At 44.3% G+C, this 21,611-nt stretch overlaps 1 protein-coding gene across 4 annotated transcripts in view; it reads right to left on the reverse strand.

Annotated features, from left to right (window-relative positions):
• FLNB (filamin B) overlaps window positions 1–21,611 on the reverse strand; it is an 82,598-nt gene that overhangs the window by 8,299 nt on the left and 52,688 nt on the right. For 3 of the 4 annotated variants that reach the window (XM_067303726.1, XM_067303728.1, XM_067303729.1), the window contains 17 exons: window positions 19,928–20,095; window positions 17,454–17,577; window positions 16,627–16,783; window positions 14,886–15,075; window positions 12,980–13,227; window positions 10,891–10,965; window positions 10,078–10,180; window positions 9,035–9,175; window positions 7,277–7,405; window positions 6,574–6,747; window positions 6,266–6,424; window positions 5,673–5,876; window positions 4,847–4,999; window positions 4,395–4,517; window positions 2,580–2,846; window positions 1,991–2,128; window positions 1,783–1,898 (listed from right to left, as the gene is read on the reverse strand). In XM_067303726.1, coding sequence (XP_067159827.1) covers window positions 1,783–1,898; window positions 1,991–2,128; window positions 2,580–2,846; window positions 4,395–4,517; window positions 4,847–4,999; window positions 5,673–5,876; window positions 6,266–6,424; window positions 6,574–6,747; window positions 7,277–7,405; window positions 9,035–9,175; window positions 10,078–10,180; window positions 10,891–10,965; window positions 12,980–13,227; window positions 14,886–15,075; window positions 16,627–16,783; window positions 17,454–17,577; window positions 19,928–20,095 — 2,669 coding nt within the window. The remainder of the gene's footprint in view (window positions 1–1,782; window positions 1,899–1,990; window positions 2,129–2,579; window positions 2,847–4,394; window positions 4,518–4,846; window positions 5,000–5,672; window positions 5,877–6,265; window positions 6,425–6,573; window positions 6,748–7,276; window positions 7,406–9,034; window positions 9,176–10,077; window positions 10,181–10,890; window positions 10,966–12,979; window positions 13,228–14,885; window positions 15,076–16,626; window positions 16,784–17,453; window positions 17,578–19,927; window positions 20,096–21,611) is intronic. The other variant, XM_067303727.1, reaches the window with a different exon arrangement.

Here is a 21,611-nt window from a genome sequence, read left to right on the forward strand (position 1 = left end):
AAATCAGCACCAGCTTAGACAGGTCTTTCGCTCTTACTAAGAGTGGCAGATTTAAGAGTCACTGACATCCACGAGGCTGATTTTTTCCACAGTGAAAGAGTTTCCGGGAGCAGGATGGTGCTCTGCCAAGTCAGGCAAAGGCAGGTTTACAAGACTAGTCACCCATTATCACTGAGGTTAGAGACCTCTGTATTCAGGCACTTGATTTAAAGGATGTTTAAGCTTTAGTTCCATTTTTAGCCTGTTCATTCATTCCAGATTCATTCAAGGGAAAAGCCTCTGATAATCCAGTTGTCTGCAAGAGTAATATGCATGTTTATATTTGCCACAAGAGGCTACATTTAGAACGTCACCACAAGATGTCTTAAAACGAGAAAGTAATTTAAAACATGAAACCAGATGTTGCTGTGCTGTCAGACCATCGGTACGGCACGGCGCTATTTGCTGAAGACAAGTCAGCTCAGCGTCCGTGCAGCGATGGGCATCGCAACAAGAGCGGCTCAGCCAGCCACGCAGCAGTAATATTTTATGCTGAACATACTTTACCTGATTTCAGTTGCAACTAAGTCCTGAAGAGGAAAATAAATGTAACTGAATAGAACTGAGGTACAATATATAAAGCACATCCCTGATGCAAGTTTAGTGGAGACTGATGCTGCACATCAAACTCCTTTAAAGAATACTCAGCTTTATCTGCCTCTCCAGGTCTTAACTGAAGCGAGTATTCCTGTCAAAGAGTCTTTAAATGAAACACAAGAGAAACATCAATACCACAGTGACTAATTAACGCCCTTGTAACTCCTTGCTTAGAGGACTCGGAAAAGATACTATCAGATGAGGCTGTCACAATTCATTTACACAACGAGGTGGAGGAGTTCTGAAGCCCTGGCAAAGTTAATCCGAGGCAGGGACACCTCAGAAAAGAAAAAAAGCTCATTACTTATCACTACTTAATTAGGACTGAGGCACAGTATATTTAGACATGGATTCTCAGTCTCACTTCCAAGTTTCTGGCTTTGGAGGTTTAAGTCAAGCCTTTAATGTTACTTGTACTTTAATACAAGTAACCACACACACATACAAAAAAAAAAGTTTGTAAGATTAACAGATGAGCCCAGACTAACTTCCAAGCTGGAATTCACTCCTAGAGATTTGCTACTGTGTATGATTTATCTGAGCTGCAATTCTGTGGTTTTGCGACATCAGCCAGAGCAAATTTTTGCCCTGACTTCACTCTGGGGTCCTGTCTATCTGCCCACACAAATTCTCAAGCAAGTCTGAAGCAACATCCCCACCAAGTTGGCCTACACTGTCTTGCCTGCGGAACTGCAGCTTTTAAGCCTACACGCCAACAGAGTAACTCAATTTGACAGCATGATCACTACTTGTTCATGTTACTGCGTGGGTTCTGGCTTGACCTCCCCTAGCTAACCAGGGGAAATCAAGCAAGCTTCAGAGCCAACACTGCTGCTCCAGTGCTATTGCTAGAGCCTCTTATTCTTAATTCCCAAACGTTACCACCTGGAATATGCTGATGACTTCTGCCTTTGAATTCCAGCTAGCCAGAGCAGGGTCTCCAGGGGCCCAAGTTACCGACTCTAGCAGCTGCCAAGGGGCTTTAAGAAAAAAACCTCTCTCTGGCTGCAAGCTGAACTCGAAAACGGAGGCATCGACCATGGCAATGTTATCACTAATAAGGAAAGGACAACTATTTTGGTCTCAGAGAACAAGGACGAAATCAGCTTGTGTGGTAAGTTATGAAGATGTTTCCTTATGTCTCACCTGAAGGCTAGTGACAGTGAGCCTGCGAGCATCGTCTGACGGGGCGATGACAGGAACCAGGTAGGGGCTTTCTGGAATGTGCTCATCATTGAACTTTATGGACACCTCATAGTTGCCTGGGGGGAAAAAAGAAAAAGCATTGAACTTCCTTAGTTTCCTTGAAAGTAGCATTTGTGTTATTTCAGTACAGTTTGGTTTTGGTACATACCTGGCTCTTGGACTATGTATGATACACCACAAGATCCATCTTTATGGTCCTCAAAGGCAATTTCTGCTTTACTTGGGCCTTCTACAGCAATAGACAGTCCTCCAGCTCCAGCTTCTCTTGTCCATATACTGAACTCAGCTGTTGAAGCATTTGAGAGTGCACACAAGTTTAAGTTTGCTGCTGTTGGGTTTCAGCTACTTCCTAACAGAAGTGTGCAGCATTCCCTACTAAAGTGTTTGAAAAATGGTACCTTGTACCATGATCCTGGGGTATAATACATAGCAGTTTCTTTAAGAGGCTTATATTAGCCTTGAATTACTGTATGGTGCATCTTATAACTCCAAGTTCATTTTGTTAGAGCATTTAGTTTCCTAACTGTGGCTTTCCCGACTTCTCTATGTGATGCAGCAATATTATTTCTTAAGCCTGTGTTTCTCCACCAAGCACCCCACAGCCTGGAGCGAGTGCAGCATTACACGCAGTCCTTCTCAAAAGAGAGGCTTTTCCAACGGCCATCAGAAAACAAGCCATCTGCATTGCAGATCTGTGTACGGTGGGCATCTGAGTCTAACAAGAGCAAAGGACTCACCCGGGATGCCCGTCTCTCCACGCTCGAGCCCTGGGCCTCCAGCTCTTACTTTATGGGCACCCCCCTCGCCAAGTGGCCCCACAGTGAACTGGAAGGGGCTGCCCGGCACCGGCTGCCCTCTGTACTTGACATCCACAGTGTGGACCCCCATTTCTTGTGGCACAAAGCGGACGCAATAGGTGTTTTTGTCAGCTTCTACTATTTCTGCATCAGAGGTTCTTCCAGAGGGACTAGTCACCTGGGCTGTCATATCCCTGCAATCAATTTCTAACAAGAGAAAAAGCAAAGATTAGCAATCCCTAAAGCAAATCCCAGGCCAAAGGAGGTTTTAGCTTCCATCTGTTTTGGGCAGGAATCACAGATCTCAAGGCCTTATTTTACCTGTCACAAGGGCAACGTAAGCTGGCAGCGCCGCCCAACAGCTCCTTGCTCTCCCTCCCTACCAGATGCCATCCCTAACCTCTTGCTGGCTACATTTGCACAGCCTTTAAACAGATTTCCTCTAGAAACACCGGACTGCAGTAAGAGCCTGTGTACCAGGAAGCAGCTGAGGAAGGATGAAACCATCTTGGGTACCAGTGCCAACTTAAACCAATCATGCAACTACAGCATTTGTCACTTATGTTTGATTATTCAGAGCAGTAGATTGCAGGGAACATTTAATAGAGATCACCAATAATAAAATGAAAGCACTGTTTGAAACTTCTTGTGCAAATAATACATTTGTTCATGACAGTCCTGAGTCCCCTGCATAATACAGTAGTTATTAAGGTTGATAAAAAGCTTTCTGTTGGGAGCATGTTGCTTCAGGACAGCTGGGCCACTTATATCTCCACTTTATGAGAATTCGGATTTCCCTTATTTGCAGGAAGTCAGTATCTGAATGTTTATTTAGGCACCGTGGAACTGCTAAAGCACTGTTAAACACTCACAGAAGTGAATATGCTTACAGAAGTTTTGCTCATAACTAAAAATGAACCTATGCTGCTCAATGTAGAGGACATGCTTCATCCCCACAGCATGAGTGCTTTAGGTAGCTCTGGACCTTAAAAGATAGGCTCAGCTCCCAACAACAGATGATCCAGCCATAACAAAACACACTGGTTCTTTTGATTGAGCCTGCTTCTTGTCCTTCAACACCAAAGTGCTGCAAAACTGATAGAGAGGTGGGACAGTTTCTCCAGAGAGGCAGCCTCCTGCATCAAGTAGCTAAGGCGACTATAATAAAATAATAAAAAAAGGTTTTTTTTAAAGAATGGGGAAGAGATGCAGAAAAAAGAGTGACAAAGGGTCTGGGTGTTTGAAACAGGAACTGAGTGCAAGTGGTTATACAGTAAAGATGACAGAACAGGCACATAGGTGCTAGTTTGTATTCTGACCCAGATGCCTCCTGCTGAACAGCAAGCCCGACCAGTTACAGCTTACCAAGCGCTGAAGAGACAGATGAAAAGACTGGATATGTGCAGCCAGCTAAGACTGGCCTGCATGGTTCACATTTGCCAGGCAGCAATACAAACACTTAACAGCCAACCTGATGATCTTAAAACCCTGGAGACAGGATGATTTGTACAGCCCATTCTCCAGCTTGTTGTACACAGAATAGATTAAAGTCTTCCTGATGTTTATTTCTCCATATGTTGAGCATTGTTATGCTTATTTTTAGCAGTTCAAAGAGATTACACTATCAGTGTTTCTTTCCTAAACTGTCTTGATATGAGGTTGTCTTAACACTGAAAGTTCACATCTCCACTGCTTCAGGTATACCCACGCTATTCAAGGGCAAGTGCACCACTATGGGGAAGGGATGTTGCTTACCTGGAATTTTTAAGTTCAGGTCACATATGCTTCCAACTGTTGCAACAGAGGGAGCCCGTCTTGTTCGTGTGATGCTCTCCTTAACTCTGCCTTCACCACTTATCTTCACAGTAAATGGGCTGCCTGTAAGAAGCACAGCAAGTCATTCCTCTCCTCTGGTCATTACACACACCAAATCAAGGGGAGGACTCAAAGCTTCCTCTAACTTGTAGTATACCACAGTGGAAGTTTTAGAGCCACCTCACTGCCAAGTCCAAGTGAAATGTGCCCACGTAACCTAAACAGTTTTGGATGCTTGCTCCTTTTGGGGGGTACTAGTTGGACCTTCCTCAATCTTTGGGACTTACAATCTAAGAAAGATTGCAAAGGCTGCCTGCAGTCCCACTGCGCTGGCTAGCATAGGGGTGACTTTTGTTGTACAAGACAGCAAGCTCTCAAACACTCCTGCTTACCTGGAATATGTTCATCTGCAAATTTAGTGGACACAATGTACACTCCAGGTACAGTTGGGAAATAGGACACTTTGCAAGTTCCATCTTCTAGGTCTTCAGTTTGGATATCTACCTTGCTGGGTCCTTCAACTGCCAGTGAGATCCCACCATAACCTACAATACAGCTAGTTAGCATCAAATTTCCATAGTGATATTACAGATTTGACATAAAATAGTCTAAACCCAAAGCAGCAGCTTTGTTTCAGACTGGGGACACAGGAGTTGCATGAGGCCTTAAAGAAGTTTCTGTAGTCCTATCAGTCAGAACATATTTAAGGCACAGGATGCATTCAGCTCCTAAAATGCTCTGACCGTATCCCTTTTACTTCATTAAGGCTGAAAAGTTAGTTTCAAAGACTACAGTCAAGGCTCCGCATCAAACCAAAAGGGAAATAGCTTCCTCATTTCTTTCTTGCCGTACACAATGATACTGGAATCAGCACTGTCAAACGAAAGACAAGCTTCTTTAGCGCTTCAGGGCTGGTCCCTGTTGGCTGTAAAGGAAGGCACTGACCAAGACAACATGAAGCATTTCAGAAGTTAATGGCATTGTCTAGTTAATATCTGAGCATAAGGACAGTCCACGCTTAGTGCACATTTTGCATTACAAACAGATCAGTTGCTTTACAGCTTGTGACCTGGTGGATCCCACGCTGAGGAAGAAAAGTAGCTGAGCAACACACACTGCCAAAAAAAGGACAGCAGGAACAGAGAGAGCAGCACAGGTCTCCCTGAGAGAGCAACTGCATCTCAAAGCGTCTTACAGTCCCTTTGCAAGGGAACTAACCTGCATCTCTTGTGTCAACAATGAAGTCGCACATCTCAAAGGTTCGTCCTTCTATCAAGCCACGTCCAGAAACTCTTGCTCGTCTGGCATCTCCTATCTCAGACTGCACTACCATGATTGTTACAGGGCTGTTCGGTACATGGCTCCCGTTTTTCTTGATGCTAACCAGATGTTCTCCTACTTCCCGTGGAATGAATGAGATACCTACAAAACAGAAACGTGGCAAACTTCTGCATCTTTTATGCGTACTATGCTTGATTAAAAAGCCTTTATCGCACCAAGAAATGCAATACTGAAAGAATACTCTTTACACATGTTGAAGTGGTGTTCTCAAATGGGCCAGAAAACCATTCCCATATGCTGACAAGAAAGCACTTCAGTTGCAACTTGGCCTGTCACGCATAAGCTATCACAACAGTTCAGTTTTCATGCCCTTCTGTCTTTGGCCAACTGTATCAAATATCAACAACCATTTGGTTCAATAACACTCCTCCAGGAAGGTGCAAAGCAGCAGCAACTCATTTAACACAGCAAAGCAAACTGGAGTAGAGGCTGTTACACTCTTCTCTCAGACCAAGACTGTCAGAGCTTACCAATGTGGTTATTGGGCAGCCTCTTCAGAAGACACGGCTCATCACGGCCCGATGGGGCTTTAATGCTAGCTGTTAGGAGACTGAGATCAGTCTCATTAATGTCCAGTAAAAAGTCAGCAGCAGAGCCAAGCTTAACTTGGGACCGTCTTCTGCTATCATCTGCAGAAATAAAGAGAAAAGATAAAATATTACAAGCTTAAGTGTAAAACAAGTTGGAGGACTTCATGTTCCTGCCACAAACCAGGTCCCCCGCTCTATCAGAGGCGAACATTCATTCTGAAGTGATCCCAGAAGCCTACACTTTATACCTGTGATCTTGGCCGTGAACGGGCTGCCTGGGATGTGCTTGTCGTTGTACTTGACTAGTATGCTGTAGTCCCCAGGCAGAGTAGGCAGGTATGTGACTGTGCACGTTCCGTCTTTGTTATCAATGCAGCTAATCTCTGCTTTTGAAGGTCCTTCAATAGCCAAATCCAGTCCACCTAGGACACACAGAGAATAGCACTTCTATAAAACTTCAAGCACAGCAAGACCAAGGAGTTTTAAAGAGGAAAGAGGAAGTAAGATCTGTACCTGGAACTGAAAACGCAGCTCAGATGTACATTTTCAAAGGATAGCAGCAAAAAGGGTTCAGGCCAATCCACGAAGGCTATAAATCTATTTAATCTATTAGATTTACTTAACAGTGATTCCAGATCTAGTTATCATCCACTGAATCTAAGCTGCCTTCATTTTACAGTTAATTAAAATGAATCTCTTACACCCTATACCCCATCTGAATCTACTTCTCTCGGGAAGAAGTAGTAAAACTGTTTTTATTGCACAGAAGTTACAGCTTGATGAAATCCATTTGCCTGATATTTGCACAAGTCATTATTTGTATCCTCTCACATCGCAGATTCATAGTTGGACAAATGAATGCAAATTATGCTCCAAATTAAACACTGAGGCACACTGTGCTTCTAAGAAGCTTTTCGTTTAGAGTAGGAGAGGTTTAAAGGACAGACTTACCCTCTCCCGCATCTTCTGTGACAATGGTAAAAGTTGCTGGTTTATTGGCAACCCCATAAATGAGGCCAGGCCCATAAGCAGACACACTTCCACTGTTTGGATAATTCACATAAAATTGCAGAGGGCTCTCTGAAGGAAAAAAAGAAAGAAGCACCTTTAAGGATGAGCGGCCTGGACTACAAGAACAAAGCATACTCTAAGCTCCTCTGACCCAACAGGATCTTACTCTTATGCTTACTGATATATATAGTTCTTTGGTGCCATCTTCATTATTTGAAGATACTTGATATCTGAATGTACTCAAAGATATTTGAGGACACGTGATACTTGATATTTGAAGATACTTGATTTCTGAAGATATTTGAAGAACTTTACCACTACTCTAATGCAGGTTAAAAATTAATAGGCCCCTTTTTCATTTTCAAAAGATAATTTTTTGCATTTTGTTCTGAATTCAGTCATGACAAAGTAAGAGTTACTCAAATTACCACAGATGAAAGCTTAAATGATGTTGTAAAGGGTCTTATTTTTTACAATTTTATATTTAGCATACTAAATCAGAACATGGCTCAGAGAAGCAGTCTTTCAGTTCAGGTATAGATCCTGAGCTTTGCTAGTTCAGAATTAGGAACTAGCACAGCATATTGCCTGATTCACTGAACCTGAACGAGCAAATTTGAAGGGTATCCAAAAACACATGCCAGCCTCAGATTAGTTAAGCTGGTGCACAGGAACAAAAGCTACCATCACCAACAGCAGTTTCAAAAAAAGATGCTAGACTTCACAGCTGAGTCTGAAGCAGGTGCTTTGATTCACGGCAGCCTTCAAGAAGCAAACACCATGGTACATCATCCTTCTGTCCCAGGCACAGGATGATGGTCTTGCTGAGCCAGTATGTCATTTTGATACTTACAGAGGGCCTATACCTTCGTGAAGTACTGAAGATACTGCAGTAGTACCACGTATCACATTACTTGAGCTACCCGCTTCGGCAAAAGTTATCCTGTGTTTCTATAGGCACCAACAGAACCAGCAGCCTGCTTTAGGCAGCGCTGAAGACGTTTTGTCTCATGCCCACACCCGCTCCTATGGAGCTGCACCTTTTTGCACCTTGCCCCATGTAGTCAGCGCGCTTTGATAACCGTGGGGTAGCCTGAGGTTCGAGGAAAGAGAGAGCTTCAGCTAGAGAGTTAAGGGAGCTGGTGACTTAAGGACAAGAGATGAGAAAGAATGAAAGGCAGCCAGGAAGAAAGTAAGATTACAGCACAGCGTGCATGTGTGTTTTATTTTATTGCAATGAGATGGAAAAAGAAACTATAGTATTTCAGCCATTTAGTCTTCCCCACAGATTGTAGCTTTTATGCCAATGCAGTTTTAAGGATAAACATATACTGTAACTATTAGTTTTGCTAAGCACCAAGGCAGTAAATTTCAACCTGAAAAAAATGGTAGTTTGAAAATTGTATGTTTCTTCTTCATAATAAAATGCCACAAAAGCTAGTTTCCAAAACCAAAATCCATTTTAAGCCTGGCTGGTACTATTAAACTGCACTGGAAGCTCACATGTGCCTACACTTACTCCTTTGCTTTAGTTTTTCTCTGGACTGCTTGCACATGAACTCTTGCTGAATAGCAAGTTCTCCTACGTACTTTTTACTGCAACGCATACAATTAAGCTATAGAAATCTTAGCAGTGAAAAGATGCATCAGCAGGGCATTTCACTCAGATTTTTACACCATCTGCTTTGTCAGACTCACCTGGGATGTGCTTTCCCATGTATTTTATGTGCATTTCATGCAGTCCAACTTCAGTGGGAGCATACCTCACTGTTACCGTGCCATCCTTGTTATCCACAATATCTGGTGTATCAGTCTTTCCAGAAGGCATGTGTACCTCACCTGCAAAAAGCAATGAGCATTACAGAAGGAGAAACTGCCTGCTTCCCTTCTCCCACACACAAAGAATTGTCTAGCCATTTTAAACACGCATTTTCAATTGTTAAATTACTTACCCACAGGCGCAAATAGGAGACTAATGGGAACACTAAACAGACATGTTTTCTACTTGAGCTACATGAATAGAGCGCAGTGGTAGACATCTGGCAAACAGTCCTGTGACCTTGCAAACTCTACAGGCAGCGCTGCCTGCTTCAGCCACCGAAATTTCAATGGCAGGCCCCAAGAAACTTCTGCACCTCCTTGCCTCTTGCAGCTCTTTGGAAAAGGAGAAATCGAGAGCCGCTTCAGCGGGGTCAGACCGGAGATTCAGGGTGGGTTTGCTGAGCTGGAGAGCAAGAGGGCAGAGAAGCCCCATACGTGCAGGGGCTCAGTGAGACTGGGGAGAGGGGAGAGGGAGGAGGTGAGTATTACTGGGCTGATATTCTCAGCTGCCAGACCTGTAGAAAAGGGGCCAACTGTTTTGGAGAAGGGACCTGACAAGGATGCAGGATTAGGCTACTTTGCAGCATCTGCACAAAATAAATACAAAGCTAACCAAGGATGTACATAGCTGCTCCAGAGGGACAAAAGCAGCAACAGGTCCTACAGTGCAGCGGTTGATAGCCAAGCATGTAGGACCAAGGCAACACCAAGAATTTCCTCATTTAACCCAAACCATCACAGGGATGTACCCTGCTTACCCTCAGTGGGTGCCACTTGATGTGTAAATAAACAAATTACTGGCATGATATAATTCTCCTCCACACGGTATGGTCTAGACCACACAGACTGTTAGTTGTAAATGCATAAACATGCTTACAAAAAGCAAAATCTCTCTGAGAGACTATGCATACTTCAGATACCTGTTATTTCTCCTTTCCTGACAGCAAAAGGAATAACCATATCAAAGGGCCTGAATCCCATGCCATTCATGTCTCCAACCGGGACATAAGCCTCTTCGGTGACCTAAAGGAAGCAAAAAGACCCGTCACTTTGTGAATGAAGGCAAATACAAACTGGCTGAGTTCTGAGCAGCAACTGACTCCACTTTGAGTAAAAGCAGGACAGAGTGTGCAGTGATTATTGCAGAGTCAATCAGCTATAGGACTGCGCCCAGCTAGACCACTGTCCCGTTAAGCTTGCCTACAGAACAACACATTGCAGAGCAGAGTAAATCAAAAATGACGGGAATGGAAGACATGCTGGAAAAAAGTTAGAAATAAAAATGTAACGCAAGAAAATGGAAGACAATGTAGCACACACAAGACCCAAAATGGCTCCATCTGAAAGGATTTAGTTGCTTAAGGCCTGGAAGACAAAGTGATTTTGAATGTGGCAGAGTGATTGCAACATAAAATTGACAAAAAGAAACAAGTTTCACAGTGCAACTCTGGACTCAAGACACTGTGCTATTTTACTGGGAAAACAAAGCAATGCAGTCAAGTTGCTTTTGCCAACACTAGACATTGCAGAAGTAGAAGCTGTAGATGTAACAATCCTCTTCATGTTTAAGATGTTATGAGAACAAACAGGTCTGAATCCCAAGAACAATTGATCAAATAGAAAGGAATGAACACAATGACCAGAAAGATTCAAGCAGTCCCCCAAAAGCAGGCTGTCATCTGAAATGGAACACAGATGGGGGAAAACGACTGAAAAATGTAAAAATTGTGTACCCAAGGGCGGAATCCGGGGGGGCACGTGCCTACTGGCTCCTGCGACAGCACTGCAGCAGCATCTGCATCTACAGCCTGGTCAGTAGTAAAGGCAGGTTAGGTATTATTCTAGCACTGAAGTAATTCACACTTTTCAGAATACACAATGCATAACATGGTCCAACTTATGAACAGCGCTCCTCCCACCACGCACCTCTCCCAGCTGTCTCGCCAGCTGAGCTACCTCCAGCCAGGGGAGCTGGGTATCCGTGTAACTGTACCCACGGACAATAGCCGCTGGAGGAAAACCACCAACAGCGCACCAAGGAGACACAGCCGGTACATGCCACTTTAAGCTTAGGAAGGAGGCTGGAAAGCAGTGCCTAAGCACTGCTGGAATCGAATTTCAGAGTTGCTTTCTCATGGGACTAGCGTAGCGCGGGAAGTGAGAAGTTTAAACCTAAGATGCAACTCCATAAGCATCATATATTGTGGGGCGTGAGCCAGCAGGTCGGAGAGCCCGTCAACCCAGGGAGCCTCTTCCAAGCTTACGCACTTTGGTGAATAACCCAGCCCAAGCCTAGTAATAGCTGTTGAGCTATTCTTCTGATTCACGGCTGGGATAGCGTTGTCAAGGCACCGAATTTGTTTTCCCCCAGCGCAGCCTCCCTTCCCACCACACATGCCAAGACGATGACTTGCAAATTCTCATCTCCCCCACTTAAAGCAACAATAGACATCCGGGCTGAAACCAACACAAGCTCGCCTGCGTTGGGTTGAGACATTCAGTGACCTTTCACCAGTTTATGCCAATGCAAGCCTTCATAACGAAATAACTCACTGGAAACTTATGCAGAAACACTTCATAAAAAAAAAAAAAAGAAGAAAAAAAGCGCTAAACAGAAATACTGCTGTTCCAGGGATCCCTATCTCAAGAGAAGACACCAAGTCAAATACACGCTGTATCAGTCAGCTTGGAAGCAGCGAGCGCAGCTGGCTCGGGAGCAGAACTGCCGGCCTCAGGAGGCATTTCCCGTGGCGTTTCAAGCAGCAACCGAGGGGAGCCATTTTTCTCATGGAAGTCTTCAGAGACTATGGTAGGGATCTGCCGAGGCAGCTGGTAGGAGCAGCCATGCCCAGTTTGATGGGCACCTCTGGTACGCCAGGCCGTGAGGACTAACGCTCCTACAGCATCCATGGCAGCTGCTTCCACTCGCTCAGACCAAACCCTTCACTGCTCTCAACACAAATACAGCTGCGTGCTTTCATGGCATGGGACGTGCTTGAAGCTGCCTCAGCCACGCTTACAAGACGAAGACTTGTTTTTCTAACATTGAGCACCATTCTTCACGTGAAGGCGTCCTGCTCTACATTACAGCAACGTAACCACTGTGTTTTGACTAAGCTGGTTCTCAACTCCAGAACCTAACCTTGCTTTCAGGCTCACATGCTGACAAAACATCACGTTGTGCTACCCTTCGTTTCATTTCCAAGACTTCTCAGAGGGTTTTTGTGAACTCTTAGAAGCATCCAGTTTGTTCCTGAACGAGGTTTGGGTTTTTGTTTTCTTTTTAAACATGCTGAAATGTTGCACGTAGGAAGGAATATAATTAGAAGAAGGAGGATTTAGCCATGACAGTTTAACTACTAGCATTTGCAAAGGGTTAAGCATGAGCTAACAACAGCCTGCTTCCCTGGGATCTGTCAGCAGACCATTTTTTACTTTAGGGTTGACATTCTAAAGAGTGAAAGGTGGACAAGTCAGAGCATTGTATCTGACAACAGCTGAAATAATTAGTCTTCAAAGCTGATTACAACCACCCTTACATCATTTAGAAAAAGAACTACATGTTCAGGAAATGAAATTTTTTGTTCAGAGATGTCAAGTCTTCATTCTTTGATGGCTTCTATCCCTCTTCACCTAACTGTATTGCCTGCTCAAAATAAGCTCTACTAGTAACAAGGATTCATTAGCTCCTGCCAGGCTAATAAATGCCCCAAAAAATATTTACACACACACACACACACACACACACGTTAAGCTATCACTAAATAAAATGTGGAAGCAGGAATCTGAGTGGGAGGTATTTTGGGAGCAGAGCTGGCTTACCATTACAGTGAAAGGACTGTTGGGAATGTCCACCCCACCAAAGCGGACATAAATCACATAGGTTCCTGGTTTGGCAGCAGTGTAGAAGATATCGTAAGTCCCGTCCTCATTTTCAACCACATCTGCTTCAGCTTCTGTCCCATCTGGCGTCAGGACAGTGCACGTCACCTTCCCCTTCCCTGCTGATTTGGCATCTACCACAAAACCAACCTCCTCACCAGTCTTCACGGTGGGTGCAATTCCAGGACCTAGAAGGCAATTTTCATTACAAGAAGTGTTCAGAGAGTAGTTTTCTCAAACAGGCAGCTTGCAAGGCATCTGGAAAGCACAACACCAGAACACCACTTCTAAAGACACACAAAAGTTTTTGGAGGAGCCATTTTATAACAACGTACGTTCCTGGTGCTAGTCAGCCCCTGCAAAGCTAGCATTGCTGTGAGAGCTTGCAGAACACAGCTGCCAGCTTGGCTTCTCCTCCTCCTCAGTGCAACCAGAAAAACTGGGTAAGAAGACAGAAAAAAGGCTAAGTTTGAAGAATGCAGTGCCTTAACCTACACTCTTCTTGGAATACGCCTTTATGCAGAGCCAAAGACACTATCTTCTACTGCCATAAGGAGTGTCTTAATTATGGCTACTTTAACATAAGACTCCCTATGCAAACATCCACACCTACATAACCTATAAAATGGCACAGTAGCAGTCACAACTACGTTTCCTCTTGCATTAGCCACGAATGATTTTCCACTGATTCACCAAGCATCCAAAAAAACATGAACCAATGCCCAAATCACAGTGGCCAGCTCCAAGAGCTACATGTTTAAATGAGAACTATTAAAGTCTTATTTGCAGTACATATTTAATAGCCCTGCTATCGACCACCACTTGTTACCAGGTAAGTGACTTGCTTTCAAAAGGCAAGGAACCTGCTGTTTTAACCCCTTAGCAGTATTCCAGCTTTTATTCCTCCAGCAATTGTATTTCAGCTTTATAGCTGAGAGTCAAATACACTTCTTGGAAGTGGGAGATTTAAACTGGCATCTGAGAACACTGGATGGAGATTATGGCTGTTTTGAATAATTAGTGACCTGAATTACTTGGAACAGTACCAGATTCAGATATTGAAACCTCTTTTAAACAAAGTTATAAATGTGCTCCTACAGCAACAAATTTGGAAACACTCTCCTCTGTAAAGGCATTGATTTTTGAGGCAGTGATTTTGAGTTGTAGTAACTTCTGATCTTGGAGAGCTCTCCTTCCACCCTCTCTCCAAAAGTCCGTCCCTACCCTGGCTGATCCCGATCAGACAGAAAAGCAGTAGAAACCCCTCTTTCCAATACTCAGCCTGACAGGCTTTGCTAATCTAGAAGCACATGGCCACATATTTAATCCTCAGAATGAATTCTGTTCTTGCTCCAAACTGAAAAGCTTCTTGCAGTCCTAGCAGCCTAAGGAGCACGACGCAGTGAACATGTGCACGTGTTGTTTTCAAATCGGCCTCACTCTAGTTCTCAACAAGATTTACCTAGGCCAAAATAAGCATCAAACTTCAGCTGCATCTGATTCTTTATAATAATAAACTAGGCAGTTTAAAAGATTTTGCTAGAAACTGCAAGGGATTCCTGTTCTCCCATAAGCTTGAGGGTTCTTTATCTTTAGGAAAGCTCTTCTTATAAGAGCAGGACTATTAAGAGAGACCATTCTGACAGCCAGATTACACGTCTCTAGTGTCTTCTACATAGGCAGATCCCTAATGCTTATTTTCTCACATTAGCACTTTTAAAAAATTTTGCCTTCATTAGACAGTGCACAGTGAGCACATGCAGCCCATTACATCAGCTGCACCATCCTCATAACGGAGCTTTACTCCAAGTAGAAACAAAAGCAACAGAGAGGGCCCAGCACACACCTGTAGCCAAACACTTGCTGGCATCCCCAGCTGGAGATGCCCGGATGCGGTAGGGAGAAGACGGGATATCATCTCCACCGTACTTCACTCCAATTGTATAGCGGCCTGTTTTGTCGGGGACATAGGTCACTGCGTAAGTGCCGTCTTTGTTGTCATGGACATCCACTCTCTTGGGTTTGCCTTCTTGGTCCTGAGAAAAGCAAAGTGGAAGATTTAGGCACTAACAAGTTAGTTATGATTTTCTTTAGCAGCACAGCAAGTCTGTTCACAACCATATTTAGATATTCTCAGGTTCAGAATTGAAGCTCTTCTAGCGTTAAATATATTTCAGTCTAGGACTAGTACTAGGAATAGACTACTAGAAACAAAAAGGTGTCAGATCTCTACAAAACAATGAAACCTATTATTAACTATCTTTTGCTTGTCTGTCTTGATACAAAAAAAACCATGAAAGTTTTAATATCAGGTGTAAGCATCATTTGAGTCTGCTGTCAACCCTCCTTGCAGAGGTATCCCGCAGTGCTGCAGGGTCTGTGGTTAAGAGCAAAACTGCAGAGTCCCTTCAATCACCACTCCTACGGTGAATACAATAATTAAAGAGTTGCATAAACAATATAGATCTGAGCTTTGATATCTAGTCTTCGTATCTACAACCAAGGCCACTATTATGCAAACCATGTTTCCAACAGCACTACTCTCAGCTACAGTTTTCACTGTAACTCATCAGCTGCAAAGCACAAAGCGCTTCAGATGGTCTTCAAGGCCTGCTCATACAGAGCTGCATGCTGACTCCATTCTATAATTTATAATTTAAAACTGCCTGTGGTACAGTAAAAGCTGCAAAGGACTTGAGATTTTTAGGTACAGGGTGAAAGAGCTCTCCTTTCAGAGAGGCTTAGGAAACATTTGACATTCAACAGACCAAAAACCAGAAGTTGTAGCAAACAGATGCTGCGCACAGGATTGCCTATGCACTTCCATATGCAACACTATCAAACTCAATCTTCAAAGCTACAACCAGGCTGGAAGCTCTGATAAGCATTTTCAGATCCTTTAACAGCACACTTGCATTCCAGCACAAAGCTGCTGGTTCTGCAGCACCTGATCAGATGGGACAGCAGGGAGCATGGGAGCAAGAATGCAGAAAGGCAAGTACAACCGCCCATGCCATGACCTGGGCATTCCAGAGCCGAGAAATGTGCTTTATGGCACACTAAACAGAGACCTTTTTTGTTGAGGCCAAAGAGTCACCACAAATTTAAGGAAGAGCAAAAACAAAGTTGAACAGAAACATTCCTGTAGTATCTCCTTAAGTGGCTTCTGACTTTGAGCAACCTTGAGGGAGACTTGTTTGTTAATTTATCATCATGTAATGCTCAATATGGAGGTTGTATCATGGCCTTGCTGAACTACACTGATAGAAGGCTGTCTCCATTTCAAATTCCAGTATTTTCATAATATTACAAGAAGCTATATTTACGTCATTTTTGGCATTTGCAGAGTGTAAGGTCACCTATGAACCATACATAGTATGGGTGATGATTTAAAGACAGAAGTCACATAAGACCAGCCTCAAAAGAGCGCAAGAGCTTCTTGGACCAGAGCTTAAAGTCCAGCCAGTAGACAACTGTTGAGGGCACTGAATAGGTCAGGGTACAGTCATACACACTTTATACAGGAGCCACTCACTCCCATCTAGAAACAACTTGCTTCAGCATCTTCTTCTCATCCAATTACTTACAGTTATCTGCACAGCAAGAAGTCCCTGCCCGGCATCTTTAGCGTCGACAGCGAACTCCACAGGCAGGCTTGCTGGAATGCCATAGGAACTGAGGCCAGGTCCACTCGCCGTCACCTTACTGGCATCATATGTAGGAAGCACCTTCACCTTGAAGGGACTTGAAGAGAAACACATTATTGCCTCCTCCTCCTCAAGTCAAAGCTATTGCTGTACACTCTGCACAGGTGCACAACACACCAGGCACTGAACACCACTGCTTCGTTTGTCAGCTTCGTTTGAACCCTCAGCCTGTGCCTAACCTACCACTCCAGAGTTTCCCTTTCTCTGGAAGGCTGATACAGGATGATACTAATTTAAGAGGAGACTGGGCATTCAGTCGAGCCTTTTTGTACCTGGGGTATACGCTTGCTCTGGCAAGAAGGCACACAGCAGTCACCGTGAGCACCTGAGCCTGAGACACACCATTCTGGTTACTACCCTGAGGAGCAGGTACAGATCTCCCAGTACTTGTCAGAAATGCAAAGGAAAGGTTAAAGTGGAGCTTTACAGCTGGAAAGAACACTCCGAAGAAACCCACAGGCTTGCGAGGACAAGCAAAGACACCAAACAGGAGCAGGTGTGGAGGTGTGGGTACACACCTCCTCTCCAGCATTTCTGCTGCAGAAGCAGCAATCTCAAACCACAGCTAAACCCAAAAGTTGCAAGAGTAACTACACTGGTTAAGTAGCAAGGACCACAGCTAACCATTAAATGGTGTTCAAGTGCTGGGACAGCACTTTCAGGCCATTAACTCTTCAGTTTACTTAAGTTTATCTTGATCACCTTACCTGCGAGGAATCTCTTCATCAGCATATTTGACAGAGATCATATACGGTCCCTCCTGCGTAGGGGTGTACACCACCGTGTGGGTGCCATCTCCATTGTCAACCACATTAACAGGCTCCACAATTCCTAAAAAAGCAACAGACAGTTTTTGCAACTGTGCTATTAAAACTCAGATCCTCATCAGCCGTTTGCTGCACAAAGCCTCAAGATGCTCTGCTGATTTACAGTTTGCAACAAGCTAAATTTCAATTTTTTTGAACGAAAGCAATGGGCATGTATCAGTAATCAGTTCCCATTATTTTATATTCCAGAGCCATTGACTTAAGATAGGCCTGTTATCTGCTGCTCACAGGCCTCCAATCTTCTTGCTGTAAACAAAAGCTAGCACGACACTACTGGAGAAAAATCTGCCTTTCAAGACAGCCCAGGTCAAGAGCAATTGCTCAAAGCACACAGATCGTTCCAGAAAGAAAATGAGTAAAGGATATAATTGCCTGAACTGTCATTTACAAGATTATACACTCTTACTAGGATTCACTGCACAGAATTGAGCCCTCAAGCCAGCTAGTACACAGCATTCCCTCATTTGAGTCTCCTTTCACAATCAAGTACTTGGAAAGACAGGTTCACTGCCTACAGGGGAGAACTCACTCTGCAAGCTGCCAAAGTCCCACAAAAGCAGGATCAATGATTTCAATATGCATTAAGCTAAATCTACAGCAGATTATGTGACATATCAGGTCAGATCAATGCACAAAGCAGGCTGCAATTACAAGTTGGCTCTAGAACCTGAGCAGATTAGCAGCAAAGCAAGTGCAAAAGAAACGTGGAGCTGCCATGCAAAGGCTAAAAGCAGTGCAGTTTGTTCCCACTCCCTCCTCCAGATCATTCTTGCTGTGGCCACTTGGATTTTTGAAAGCCAGCATCACTAGTAGTTAGTGAGGGTTCAAACCTGTCTCAGCGTCACCCTTTGGGTCACCTTTAAAGAAATCCGAAATTGCTTTCAATGGAGAGCGCCATGCCTGGGAATCCGTCTCATCCACTAAAATTAAAGAACTGTTACCTGAAGGGTACTTGGGTCAATATGAATTGATACTTAGAGTGCTGAATCAGCTCTTACCTCCTAACTAGGTGCAGCTTACAGTCAAAACATACCCACTGCCAAGACACTGTGTCATTGAGACACAACTTCTTATACTAAAGAAAACACCAAAAATATCATCATTTGAGAGCCTTGCTGCTCCCTGGAGCACCACTGAGGGATTCCACAGTGTGTTTAAGACACTCGGGTAACCCTGTGACACAGGTTTCCAAAGTCACTACTTGGGGTTAAGTCGTTACAAGCCCTTCCACTTCCCTGCAGAGACAAGACCAGAGGAAGCCTCCCCAGCTGTTGCAGACTGGGGCACAGACTTCATCTCCCCTGTGAAGGGCATACACGTCTATTGTTAGCCCCCAAAAGTCCCTCACACATACCAGCACAGACAAGTAACAGTCCCAACACGCCATTTATCCCACACGGCATCCTTAGGAAACCACCATGCAGAGACAGGCAGATAAACAATTCAGTGTGGGGCAGCAATCTGCATACAAACCCTCGCTACTGTTTCAAGCAGGGCTTAAAGTTGTCCACTGGCTCTGTCAAGGCCAACGGAGGGATAACCCTATTTCACTGGTCTTGGTTGTTCGGGGAGTTTCTTTGGTGGGGGGTGGGGGAGGTGGTCCATGGAAGACTGTAGCAATGCTAAGGCTGAATAGTTTGTGCGATCAGTAAAGAAGGTGACTGACAGACACCTGAGCCATAAACTCTTCCAGCACATAGCTGGCAAGCCTGGCCTCATGCTCTACATCCCACACGAGGACACAGAGCTGGGCTACCAGGCACCAAGGCAAGCCCCTGAGACCAGAGCCACCAGGAGCCTGTAGCACATGCCTGACCAGCACCACTGCTAGCTCAGCTCTGCTACACATCCGGAGAGCAGGCGGCTCCCTGCGCCGTGGGCAGCATGCTTCAGGTGGGACGCTGGGCAGGGCCAGTGCCCGCTCGTGTGCGCGTACTGCGGCAAGATGTCATTATTCCCAGTGTGCATCCAAGTTTCATGCAATACAGGGACTCAAGCTGGGCCGTCAAAAGGACCAAAGCAGCACTTCTCACTGCTGAAAGGCAGTAGTAACGCTTTCAATTTGCTTTTTTAGGCCTAAATCTAAGCCGCGACTGTTCACCAGTAATGCTTGCTCACGTCACTTCTCTCTACTCTGTAGATGAAGATAAAGCCATCCAGACACATTGCCCAAAGCAGCAGTACCCAGAACACAGCTCCCCTCCGTTTAGAGCAGGACATATGGGTCAGCTCTCAAGGTGCACACACCAAACGAACAGGAACCAAGGGAAACGCTCATTCAAGTGGCATTACCACCTCTACATGCATGACCACAACCACACTACCCACTCAACACAGCAGTATTTGGTTCTTACCTCTGGGTCCTGTTACCACCACCTCAAGGGGTGCTATTCCTGCCTTGCTGCTGTCTACAGTAAAGGACTGCGGGATTTTGGCTCGAACAGCTGTTCCCAGACCAGGTCCTGAAACCTTCACCTTGCCAGGATCCACAACATCCTTCACAGGAACCTTGAAAGGACTGCCTGGAAGTTAACACAGCAAGTGTTAAGCAACACGGGAGTTAACAGTTACTGTAAAGTGCCCATACACAGGCAAACGGCTGGCTTCTAAATTGCTTAAGCTGCCAAATCCACTGGTCCCTCCTAAGACTCTTCATGCACCTGCAACCCAGAAGAGCTAGTATAATGCAGAAATGAATATCATTCTGTTTTAAAACCTAGGCACATCAGCTGACAGCACATTTTAAATATAAACATATTTGTAGGTACAGTTTTGGAAATGCAGTTATTCTGGATAAATCTGCTACAGCCATGCTTGACTCATGTTGCTGGAAGGTGGATCCAAACAGGTAGAGGAATGACTCCAGTCAAGAGCTGAAGTTTATCCATTCCCAAAGAGGAAGAGCCCTCTAACACTACTACACAGAGCAATGGTTAACATACTAACTCAGAAGGGCAAAGCACCACATGCTTGTGCTTTTACAATAGCATTTTACAAAATCCCAGCACTTGGGAGATTATAACCAATGCTCTTTTTTCCACTCTTCCCTGGGCCGTTTTATTACTATTCCTCAACTTCAGGTAGGAATGAAGATCCCACAGTCTCCATACTATTTCTGCTTCTGCAAAAGCAAGAAGTGTGATGATGGTGCTTCTAGATTTTCACTGTCTACTCAACAGATGGTCTTCTTCCCCACAAAGATTTCAGGTTGGTATAAGTCATGGGTCACTTAAAAGCCTATTCATTTAGATCAACTTGCAGTTTCTTCAGAGCTCAAGTTTTGTGGACTAGCCAATGTCAACATTTCAGGCACTTCTGTGGTACGTGAACAAGACAAGTTAGGATCAAAGGTGGTGCTAATTCACCACCACCTAGAAGCGACCAGGCTGAGTGCCACAGCCTGCTGAACCCAAAGTGTCGTGAAGTTTTACTTTTCACACAGCAATCTGCTTCTGCTCTGATCACAGAGTAGAGTGTCAGTTGTGAACCATTTGCTTCTCGCCACTTGAGGGGAAAAAAAAAAAACACACTAAAAATGCAAACAAGGAGTCATGCAGGCATTCAGTTCCTTAGCATTTGTCTGAGTACAGGGGTAAAACAAGACCACTGGAAGAGAATCAGCTAACTCTGAATATCTAGGAAAGAATACCTAGATACACTGTATGACAGCATGCAAGCGCTCAAACACTGCAGCAGATTGTGTCTGGCATTTATGAGCTTTTAATTCTTGGTTTCAAGCAAAACATCCGTCTCTTACTTCTAAACTGTTGGCTGCCAGATGTGACTGGATCACTGCTTAAACCTACTTCACTTCAGCTTAATATCCAGTGCAAATGCATACACAGATAAACGTTTGTTTTTGGAAACAGTCACTACTCTTTCTGCAGTGACCAAAATTTTCAGTGTTTAATATAATCCTATGACAAGCTCACCTGTTAGATCACTTTACTGCAGGATCTTGAAGGCATCCACATACCAAAGGGTTATTTTCTTAACCTAACATATGATGCATCACTTAGTTCATCTCCCTCCCACCCC

Source organism: Apteryx mantelli, chromosome 12, assembly GCF_036417845.1.
Source record: "Apteryx mantelli isolate bAptMan1 chromosome 12, bAptMan1.hap1, whole genome shotgun sequence".
Taxonomy (NCBI): domain Eukaryota; kingdom Metazoa; phylum Chordata; class Aves; order Apterygiformes; family Apterygidae; genus Apteryx; species Apteryx mantelli.